This window comes from Gossypium hirsutum, chromosome D11, assembly GCF_007990345.1.
Source record: "Gossypium hirsutum isolate 1008001.06 chromosome D11, Gossypium_hirsutum_v2.1, whole genome shotgun sequence".
Lineage (NCBI taxonomy): Eukaryota > Viridiplantae > Streptophyta > Magnoliopsida > Malvales > Malvaceae > Gossypium > Gossypium hirsutum.
Window position 1 is genome coordinate 10,384,495 of NC_053447.1, and position 10,959 is coordinate 10,395,453.

A 10,959-nucleotide genomic window follows, 5' to 3' on the forward strand; every position below is an offset into this window, starting at 1 on the left:
TTTAAATATGTTTTTAAATTGTTAAACGTATTTAACGGTATTTGTATTTTTAAAATTTTTATTTAAATGATTTTTATTAATTGGTTAATTTTTTATTTTATTTTATACTGTTTATATTTTCTAAAAGTATTACAAATATTCTAAAAATATTTGCAGTTAAAACTGTTTTTTTTAAATTAAATTTCTTAACATTTAATTTTAATGAAGTAAAATATTGGTAAATGTATGACAGGAGAGACCCGAAATAAATGCAAAGAAGAAGCATTTTTTACCCAGTAGCGAAGGGCTTGAACTAAAATTTCTAACACATAATTTAAATGTGAAAATTTGTTCTCTAAAAAAATGAAATATTGAATAAATTGATTGTAAATTGAGATTTTGCAACTTCTACCTATCGTGAGTAAGATATTAATCGTAAGGAAAATGAAATTCCATAGTTTACGAACAATCAAGGCAAATGCAAGGGGTAGGTAACGACTTTCCTTCCTTAAAATAGAAAGTTATAATTTAACCCTTTAAAAATTATTAAATTATAAATTTATATACATATAATAAAATTAAATTTTACCCTTAAAAAAAAGTCTATTTAGCCCATTACAAAAATGTTGAAATTGTAATATATGATAAAATTATACGTTCATCTTTCAAAAATTTAAAATTCAATTTTCTAAATTCACATCTGCCAACGACTCTGCTAACAGGAAAAGTCTGAAGAAATTTAGGCATGAGTGGTTCTTGGAAGAGGAATCTAAGGTTGAAGTCAATAGCCATGCCTCTGATTTGATGTAGAGAAAAGACGTTGCATGTAATTATTCTTGCATCGCCAATTCTTCTTATTATACTTTGGGTCTTGGTTTTTCCCAGCACACTCCAAGTTTGATACCACGGAAAAGGTGGATAGTTTCGTCTCTACATTTTGATGCTAAGCCAAAGCAATTGAAAGACATTGTGTAAACATTACTTCTATTGATTATATTTCTCTACTTTTATAGTGGCTATTTTTTCTCTTGGTTCTTTAAAAAATATTTTCAAATTTGATATGGTATATTTAAGTAAGTACAAATTAATTTTAAATTTTGAAATAAAATTGGTTGGTATATTTTAAGCTTTAAGATATTTTTAAATTTTACATTTTAATTATATTTTTAAAGTAAAATTAAATATATTAAAAGTATTTGAAGGTTAAATAAAAATATGGGGCTTTAAAACTTAATATAATTTGACATTTTAAAACTAAAAAGCGCAATTTATGGATAATGAAAACTTACAGAATTATCTTTAACTAACTCTAAAAATTAAATAGAAAAAACATTTCTTGTTATATATATATATGGATAAATTTTAAATTGATTTAATGTGTAATTTAATATATGAATTTTGAAACTTTTATTGTGGTTCAAATGTATATATGAAACATTAACTTTGATTCAATCATACACATTTAAATAAATACATCAATTTATTTTTATATTGGACAAATATAATTATATGTGCATGCAATATATAAACATAAAATGATACTATATCAATAATTGTGTTAATAATTTGTGAGAATTGGATCAAATAAAAATTTCATATAAAAAATTGCACAAAATTAAAGTTCATGTATAAAATTATACATTAAACCAAAGTCCATGTATAGTTTTGATATTTATCTCATACATAATTATTTTTAACCAACTCTAAAAATTAAATAAAAAATATCCATGCGATTTAAAAATATTATTTTTTAGAACAGTTAAAACAATATTTATAAACTGTTTTAAAACAATATTAAAATAGTACTTAAAAAGAACCTAAAAATAATATTATTGAAAATAGCATATGTAAAATAATATTTAAAACATTTTTTTTAGATATAAAAATTTTAAAACCTTAAAATTGGAAAAAAAAAAATACAACAATTTACAATGTTGGTTATAATTATACTTATTATACAAATTTAATATAAATTAATTTTTGCATCGTTCTTAAAATCTGTTAAAAAAAATTAAGTGTGAATTAAAATCTCTATTTTTAAAATTTTTACAGTATGTTAAAATTATTTTCACTAAAAAAATACCGTACAAATATTATATTAAATGAATGAAATTAGGACTAAAATCATCAAAATCTTTTCACTCAATCAGACCAACTCAATTAAAGGATAACATTTACAAAATACTTTGTCCCAGCCCATTCGAGATGGGGGCCTTAAATAAAACCTTATAAACGGTCACGGGCCCAAAACCATTAAAACTCGCACTTACCAAACCAATCATACTGTTGGGCCTCATTTCTCGGTTTCTTTCCTTTCCGTACACGCATGGCAAAGGTTATTGGTCCGTTTTGCTAAATAAGTCCCGCACCGTCACTCCAGCATTCCATCATTATTACAAGGAAAGAACAAAAAAAAGGGTGCTGCGCTGGCCGATCTTGTGGATTTTGGCGTCCAGTCGCCTTATATCTTTCCTTGTATACATTTTGTTTTGTGCTACCGGTAAGTTCGTAAGAGATGTCTTCTTCACTTGCAATTTCCTCAAGCTCCCTTAGGCTCACCCATGTCTTCCCAACTAACGGAAATGCAATTCTATTTAACGCCATATCCAGTTGCAGGGTCTCCTCTTTGAAGCCACCGTCTTTGAACAGTATCTTCATTAGAATCCCATTCGGGTCCTTTAAGAAGGCCTCTTTTTTCACTTCCTCCAGGCCCTTTTCTCCTGTCATGGAATGGCAGGATTGCACGTAAGTTTTGGCATCCTCCCTTCCCTTCTCTTCTTTCTATTCACTAGAACATACTCGTTGACTGAATTTTGTTATTATTTTTTTGTGTGTAAAATGGGTTCAGGGCAAAGATGGAAATTGATGTACCTGCATCGGTCGCTTACAAATGTTACTCTGATCGTGAAGCAATTCCCAATTGGATGCCATTCATTTCATCTGTTCAGGTTATTGTGTATACTGCTAATGTGTTACAGGGGTCACTCCGTATTCTATTCTTAAAATGTTGTGGCAGACAGTTATAATTTCATCGGAATCTTCGATTTTTGATTCTTTGTGTTCTAATCAGGTATTGGAAGACAAGCCTGATTTGTCACGGTGGTCTTTGAAATATAACGCATTTGGTCGTGATCTTGAATACTCCTGGCTTGCTAGAAATATGCGAGTAAGGAACCTGATTGACCTCGCTCCTTTTTGCCCTCTTTTTGCTTATTCAATCGATAAGTTCTTGTTTGAATTTCATTTCAACTGATCTTTATTTTCTTGTGCAGCCCATCCCAAATCAGAAAATTCACTGGAGATCTCTGGAAGGTCTTCCTAACAGGCAAGCAAAAAAACAACCCAGTATTAGGAATTTCATTGACTCCTTGAATAACCCAAATTTTACATTTTTCTTTTGGTTCAGTTTATGAGTTTGCCTTTTTATTGTTTTTTCGACACCAAAGCTCTATAAATTAATCCCATTGGGAAACTCTTGCACGCCGTTAAGGCAATAATGCAAAATTGGGTGCTGACTTGGGACTTTGTAGCATCGCCAAAACAATTTATTCGTTTGTCAGGTGCCGCCTATTCCTGAAATATGATGAAAATGACAAAATGAAAGCATGAAAGATGATTACTACCCCCTCTCCCAAAATGAATGCTATGAAAGATGATCTTTGGAACCATTGAAGAAAGGCTTTAGATTATTGTTATCATAAATGAGAAGCCTTCTAGATGAGTCATAAAATTATATTACTTGAGCATTTCCTTTTCAGTTTCCACCTGCTGTTCGTTCAAGTATGACCTGAAGCACAAGTAATCAAAGCTCTTTCATACACTTAAGCTTTGCCACTTATTGATTATCTATTAGCACATTCACTGAAAAAATTCATCTGTTTTGTGCATAACATGATTACGTGGAGTGTTGTTTGTGCTTGACCCTGAAATTCCTTTGGTTTCATTTCATGCAATGAAAAAAATTAGATAATATCTTTGTTTCCACTTTATTGCACTCCTTTAAACCTCTCTTTTTGTCATTTGCCTCAACTTGACGATAGAATCTTAACAACCTGATTTTTACATGGCAGGGGTGCTGTTCGATTTTATCCAAAAGGGCCTTCATCATGTCTAATAGAAGTGAGACTGCTCTATACAATACTTTGAGTTGATGGTTTTCTGGTTTGTTGCTATTGTTTCCTCAAAAGTAATGAACTGCTTTATATCAAAATTTCTTCCTTATACCAGTAGTTGATTAATCTATCAGCATATATGCAAGTTGCCTGACCAATATGATATATAGCCATAGTCACTTCTAAAACAGAGACTTTTCTTGTCTTTAAATAATGTCAGGACGAAATATTGTTGGCTGGAAATTTGAATCTTAAATGACAAAATGTTCCCAAAGTTTTGTGCTACATCTCTCGCATCAGGGAAGCCATAGGGTAGAGAGCAAATGAGTTTTTATTGGCTGTTACTTGGAGTTTTGCTTACTTGTTGCAATTTTCCTTTCCAGCTGACAGTTTCATATGAAGTTCCTCAACTTTTGGCTCCGGTGGCATCTGTAAGTATTCTTTCCATGAAAAACATGTCGTGGAGGTGAACGCCTAGAATTTCTTACCTTGGGAAAAATGAAAATTGCTACTAACATTTAACTTGATGTGTAGCGAAATAGATAATGCTTCATTTAGTATTGTCGTAGAAATCATACCTCGTGCTTGAGCTAACATGAAGTAATCAATCTTTTTACCGTGTTAAATTATTCAGGCACTTCAACCTTTCCTTGAAAATTTACTGAAAAGTGGTTTGGATCGGTTTGCAAAATATGCTAAAAGCTCAGGCTCAACACGATAATCATCTCTCTTATTTTCTTCTTTCAAGGTACATTGAAAGGTTTGGGTTCAAAACCTATCAAAACATTTTATTTGTATTCTTAAATCTTAATCTAACATTATTGAGAGCTATAGATAGGAATTTCAACAATTTGGAGCTGCATATGAAAGAGAGAGATGGTTTTATATGTGGCAGCTAAAGTCATAAATGCTTATGAATGGCAAGAAGCTTAATTGTTTGTATGTATTCATAGGAACAGAAGTGATTTATGTTAATCTTATGGTGTCTTTTGGTTGACTTTAGGTGATTTTTGACAATTGGTTTTGATTTTGCATAGCACTTCTGTTTTGTGCTGTGCTAACTTCTTGGTTTTATTAATTAATAAAATCAGATTTTCTTAATAATTGGGTTGCTTCATCTCTTTTGCTGTTGGTAAACTTTACATGGGTTAATTATTAAAAAAATATTACGAAACTTTTACCTCTAAACAAATTTTAAAATTGTATTTGTGTTTGTTTGTTTGAAATAATGTGAAACATATTTAAATTTTTAGATATGGATATTAATAATATTATTATTAATTAGAACAATAAATGTGTTTTAAACTTTTTATAAACAATCTTGTTTGTGATTATAAGTGAATTTAATTTATTTAATAAATGAGTTTTATTCATGCTTATTTTGATAGATAAACATAAACATCATCCAATGCTTTTTTATTCATCCGGTCCTTGGTTTCTTTTTTGGTCTCTAAGTTGTATGAATTTTTAAAAATATTAAAAAATAAAAACATTTAAAAACAATTTTGATGATTGATTGAATATTAGTTTTAATTTTAAAATTTAGATATGGATATTGATAAAGAATTGGGCCATAAGTATCCTTAACGACTTTGAATTAAACTGAATAACAAAATGTAACTTAACATATCAATATCAAAATAGAAAAAAAAATGGTATACCTTTTAAGAGCCAAAAGCCTAAAAGTATTATTTAATAATAATAATACCAAAACCCTAATTTTTTTTAACACACAATCTAGTTTTACTCATAACTTTTTTCCGGTAGAAAAAGATACTCGATCACACATCTTTTTAATTGTTGCAATAATAACAATGTCAATTGAATCAAATTCAATTTTTTTAATTAAAAAAGTTTAATTTTTTTAAGGGATAAATATTAAAACTATACATGAACCTTGGTCCAATGTACTATTTGATACATAAACTTTGGTTTGATGCAATTATATATATATGAAACTTTGATTGTAGTTCAAATAGATATATCAAACTCTGATTTTGACTTAATTATACAAATCTAAAAAAATAAATTCATTAGTTTCTTTTTATATTGAATAAGTATAAGTATTTGTATATGTGATAAATTAACATGAAATGATGTTGTATCAATAATTATGTTAGTGATTTGTGAAAATTAAATCAAATTAATATTAAAATTACACAAAATTAAATTTTATATATAATATTGCACATCGAACCAAAGTTCATATGTATTTTTGAACTTTATCCCCTTTTATAATTTACAAAAGCTTTTGTTTTTAACTAAAACAAAATTTATTTTTATTAAAGCACAATTATTTTTTAAAGAAAAAAGCCAAAAAACTGGTTGGATCAAAAATGGTACGATCCGAGATTTTTTTTAAAATATTTAATAATTTTTTAATGTGATTAGTTAGATTAATAAACTGGTAGCTTAATAAGCTGGACCACCGATCCAATTTAAAAACCGGCAAATACATTCATTAAGCCCAGGGGGAATAGTAAGACGCAAACCTATTTGTTGATCTAGGAGTAAAAACAAACTGAACATGATGAAAATACTGAAATAAAGTCAGGCTTCCAAAACAAATTAACCCAACAAAAATAAATTTAGAGATTACAGCATAATACCTCCAAAACCCATGCCAGGAGCAAAGTTTAAATCAAGGAAGGCAGCAGGAGCCTCGGCCCAAAGCGAGTTGAAGCAATTGGTCGCCCATCACCATACCATCCTTGTCCCATGCGATCGCACCGAGCCCGGCCATGCGCATGAAAGCATCAACATATTTTTTTTATTTTGAAAGCTAAGGACGTAAGAATGGGGCCCTTTTTAAAACCATTTCTTTACATTCATCATTAGCCGCCTATCAATCATCTTATCCTGAAAGCAGAAAACTTAACCAATTGTTGTTCTTAATCTATATTATTTATATATACACACAATCACGGCGGTGGCTCAATAACAAATAACGGCATATGCACTACAACGCCAGGATGGAGCCATAAAAGGTACTTTCACTTTGGGAGAGTAAGTGGGATTTTTTGTGGACGTAGCTCTCTCAGCTCAAGCTAGTGGATCACCGCCCCAAACAGTCAGGCTTTGCTTTAAAAACTGAATAATAATAAAAGGTAATGCTTTCCTATCCAAATTATGGTTCGCTGCATGCCTTGTGCTCATGTCGTAGCCGACCAGCAGGCAGGGTCTAATATCACTACCTACCCTTCAACCCAACTTTAAGGATTTCTCCAACAATGTGTTACTGGAAGCATTATTGGTTTTCACTTAAAGAAGCAACCGAAAAAACTGCCTTTCATTCGTGCTCACTGCAAAAAAAAAAAAAATTCAAGGCATTTTCATTCTATACTTTTCCTATGTAATGTAAGTAAAGCTATGGGCAAAACATCATATTACTCTTTAGATATCCCACATTATGTTGCGTTTAAGCTCCTTGAATTTCCTGTCACTGAACCAGCAGATTTTCAAAGGCATGCACGCTCCACTCAGGACACCACGGGAATATACTGTTAATTTAACTTAGGCCTTGTTGAATATATATAAATATTAATCTAAGGTGGAAGTAACTTTGATTGGGGCCAATGAAAGTGAAAGTTATGGAAGAAGCCGGGGGGGGGGGGGAGGACAATCCACGCATTTGATTTCTTGTTATTCCGTTTACCTTTTTCCAGAACTCTCATATGCAGACTCCACCTTCTCAAAAAAGCCAATGCCTATATGGAATTGGTCGGTTCCCGCCTCCAAAACTCCATTAAAATAATCTAAAGTTGCAGATGTTTTTGATAATCCTTCCCACTATCTGTTTTTTGTTATTTTCTTGTATATAGTATATATATTCAGACTTTGTGATTCACCATGCATTCCAAATTGCCAAACTCAGTTAACTCTTCACCAAGTTGCCCAGTGCTCACTGTGTTCACTCAATCAAAGGAAGTCGCTTGCTTCGTTCTCTACGTTCCGCAACTTGAGAATGCATTCATTCTTGTGAACTCCACCCTTTCTCTCGTCCTTTTCTCTCGTCCTTTTCATTTAGTTATTGACAGTGACTAAATAACTTGAGCTCTTTCTTTTTTCCCTGCAAAAAAAACCATACCTGTTTGCCAACTGAATTCTGTTTTGTCCTCATTGATTGAACCAATTTTTGCTTTAAAATGGTGCATTCTCGTCTATCCCTATCTATATTTTGCATGTCTTTTGTCTGTTTCTTCTTGTCCGCCCAAGGTAGATGGCATCATCACCATACTAAACACAAACATCATACTCACCATCACAAAATCTCTGAAATTTCAGTACCTCCTTTTCCAGCACCCGAGCCTTCCAGTCCCTTTGCACCTGAGCCTGCTTCTGGTCCTTTTGCACCAGAGCCTTCCAGTCCATCCGCACCTCACCCCACTGTTCCTTTTGCTCCCGAGCCTTCTAGTCCATCTAATGATGGAAATGCCAACATTTCTACTGGTGTTTTCGATGTAAGAAACTTCGGAGCTGTAGGGGATGGAGTGACAGATGACACAGAAGCATTCAAGATGGCATGGGACTCTGCTTGTCAAGTTAATGCATCAGTCCTTCATGTTCCTTCTGGTTTTTCCTTCATGATTCAGTCCACAATTTTTACAGGTCCTTGTCAAGGCGGACTTGTCTTTCAGGTAATTTACTACTTGTTTTTTTCTCTGATTGTAAGCGCCTATGCCTTTTCTGAGGGATAATAAAGAGGAACAACGCAATGTGTTGATGGGGTACATCTTTTTGAAGGTTGATGGTACACTTATGCCTCCTGATGGACCCGAAGACTGGCCGAAGAATAGCAGCAAGCGCCAGTGGCTTGTCTTTTACAGAATCAATGGTATGTCCTTGCAAGGAGGTGGTCTCATTGATGGTAGAGGGCAAAAATGGTGGGATCTTCCTTGCAAACCCCACAAGGTACAGCTGACTTCACTCTTGGTACTTTTTTTTAAAAAAAACTTATGCAGTTGAGTTAATAGCTAATCTTTTTGTATTGGCACAGGGCATAAACAGAACAACATTGTCTGGACCATGTGACAGCCCAATTGTAAGTTGCCAGACTTGATTTAAAATTATTGTGCCCCTCCCCCAAGATAATACAAAGAAATTTAAGTCATTTCAAACTTCATGATGCAGGCTATAAGATTTTTCATGAGCTCCAACTTGACTGTGCAAGGACTTAAAGTTAAGGATAGCCCCCAATTCCACTTTAGATTCGATGGCTGCAAGAATGTCCATGTCGAATCCCTTCACATAACAGCTCCTGCCCTGAGTCCCAATACCGATGGGATTCACATAGAGAATACAAATGGTGTTGAAATTTATAATTCAGTTATCTCTAATGGTTAGGCCAAAATCCCAAAAATCTTCCCAAAATTTCAATTCTCTTTCCTTATAATTAGACTCGCCATCTTGATGATCTTGCTTCACAGGTGATGATTGCATATCTATTGGATCAGGATGCTATGATGTGGATATTAAGAACATAACTTGCGGACCTGGTCATGGAATCAGGTAGTTCTAAAAGTTTCTTTTGGACAATACTAACCTTTTGATTTCGTGTTTGCCAAATCTTATCCTTATCAAATATGTTCCCTTTGATTCTTCCCCTCAGCATTGGGAGCCTAGGTAATCATAATTCACGAGCGTGCGTCTCCAACATCACGGTTCGAGACTCCGTGATTAAAGTATCAGATAACGGTGTTAGGATCAAGACATGGCAAGGTGGATCTGGAGCTGTATCAGGCATAACATTCAGTAACATTCACATGGAAAGCGTTAGGAATCCAATTATAATAGATCAATTCTACTGCCTCACAAAGGGGTGCGCAAACCAAACATCAGCTGTTTATGTATCAGACATACTGTATGAAAGCATCAAGGGAACCTATGATATCCGAAGCCCTCCGATGCATCTTGCCTGCAGCGATTCAGTTCCATGTACAAACATCACACTCTCTGATATCGAGCTTCTTCCAGCTCAAGGAGATATAGTTTTGGACCCTTTTTGTTGGAATGCTTATGGGGATATGGAAACGCTAACCATTCCTCCTGTCTCCTGCTTAATGGAGGGTATTCCTCGACGAATCTTGGATAATAACGATATGGGTTATTGTGGATGATTTAGAATTATAATCTTCTGTTTTTTTCCCCATGTAAATTAGCTTAAATACATGCATACGAATACATATAATTGAAAGGAAAGCCATGGATGTACCGGGATTGTATTTCGAATTATAAGATCATTCTAAAAAATGGTCCATATTATAATCTCTACTCCTAGTTTGTATGTTTTATTGCTAAATTTCTATGTTAGAATAAACATCTGGTTTTTGCAAACTAATATACGCAGACATCAGAATACTGATCATCAATAAATGAACTTTAACCTCTGGTTTCATCGATTTTAATGCATGTTTTATGAAAGCTGTGCCTCGCAATGCAGTTTGATTATGAATGCTTCGACTTGGATAGTATGCAATTTTTCTTTTTTCAAGTGACGGAGTCCCCGTGGCATCTGATAAAGCTTTTGCATTTATTTTAGGGCATATAAAGGTAGCACTGAGGCATACAAGTCACAAACAAGTGAAAAGTTAGAGCGAGAATATTCCACCTTTCCACACATTGGTAGTGTGTCTTAAAACCACGATAAAAGCTCTTGTAAACAAACAAATCCAACTGCAAAAAGCTAGTAGAGGACGAGAAACTAAAGCAGAAAGAGAAGATATAATTAGAGAATAAATGGGGGAAAGTGGGGTTGATTTCAAGGCATGCAGTAAATAAACCGTCATCAATTTCTTTCTTTTAGGTTTTATGGTAGATAGCAGCACTGAAATTAATAAATATTAGTAAACAAAGTGGAGGGGCCGGGACA

General features: G+C 33.0%; 2 protein-coding genes across 7 annotated transcripts; both read left to right on the forward strand.

The window, feature by feature from the left end:
• Positions 1-2,456: 2,456 nt before the first annotated feature.
• LOC107912296 (uncharacterized) lies at positions 2,457-5,192 on the forward strand. 6 transcript variants are annotated; one of them, XM_041105999.1, is made up of 7 exons: positions 2,457-2,724; positions 2,828-2,927; positions 3,050-3,145; positions 3,252-3,304; positions 4,050-4,098; positions 4,475-4,522; positions 4,726-5,192. In XM_041105999.1, the coding sequence occupies exons 1-7, from the start codon at positions 2,495-2,497 to the stop codon at positions 4,810-4,812; spliced, it is 663 nt and encodes a 220-aa protein (XP_040961933.1). In that variant the 5' UTR covers positions 2,457-2,494; the 3' UTR covers positions 4,813-5,192. The 6 variants fall into 6 exon arrangements, 4 of the variants coding, with proteins under 4 accessions (XP_040961933.1, XP_040961935.1, XP_040961936.1 ...); XR_005921077.1 differs by having other exon boundaries at positions 2,481-2,724; positions 4,312-4,522; positions 4,726-4,840; XR_005921078.1 differs by having other exon boundaries at positions 2,481-2,724; positions 4,050-4,165; positions 4,726-4,817.
• A 2,396-nt stretch (positions 5,193-7,588) lies between these two features.
• On the forward strand, positions 7,589-10,489 carry LOC107912297 (polygalacturonase At1g48100). Its single transcript, XM_016840402.2, has 6 exons — positions 7,589-8,728; positions 8,835-9,002; positions 9,088-9,132; positions 9,222-9,429; positions 9,518-9,599; positions 9,700-10,489. Exons 1-6 carry the CDS (start codon positions 8,237-8,239, stop codon positions 10,205-10,207), a joined length of 1,503 nt encoding a protein of 500 aa, XP_016695891.2. The 5' UTR covers positions 7,589-8,236; the 3' UTR covers positions 10,208-10,489.
• The last annotated feature ends 470 nt before the right edge of the window (positions 10,490-10,959 follow it).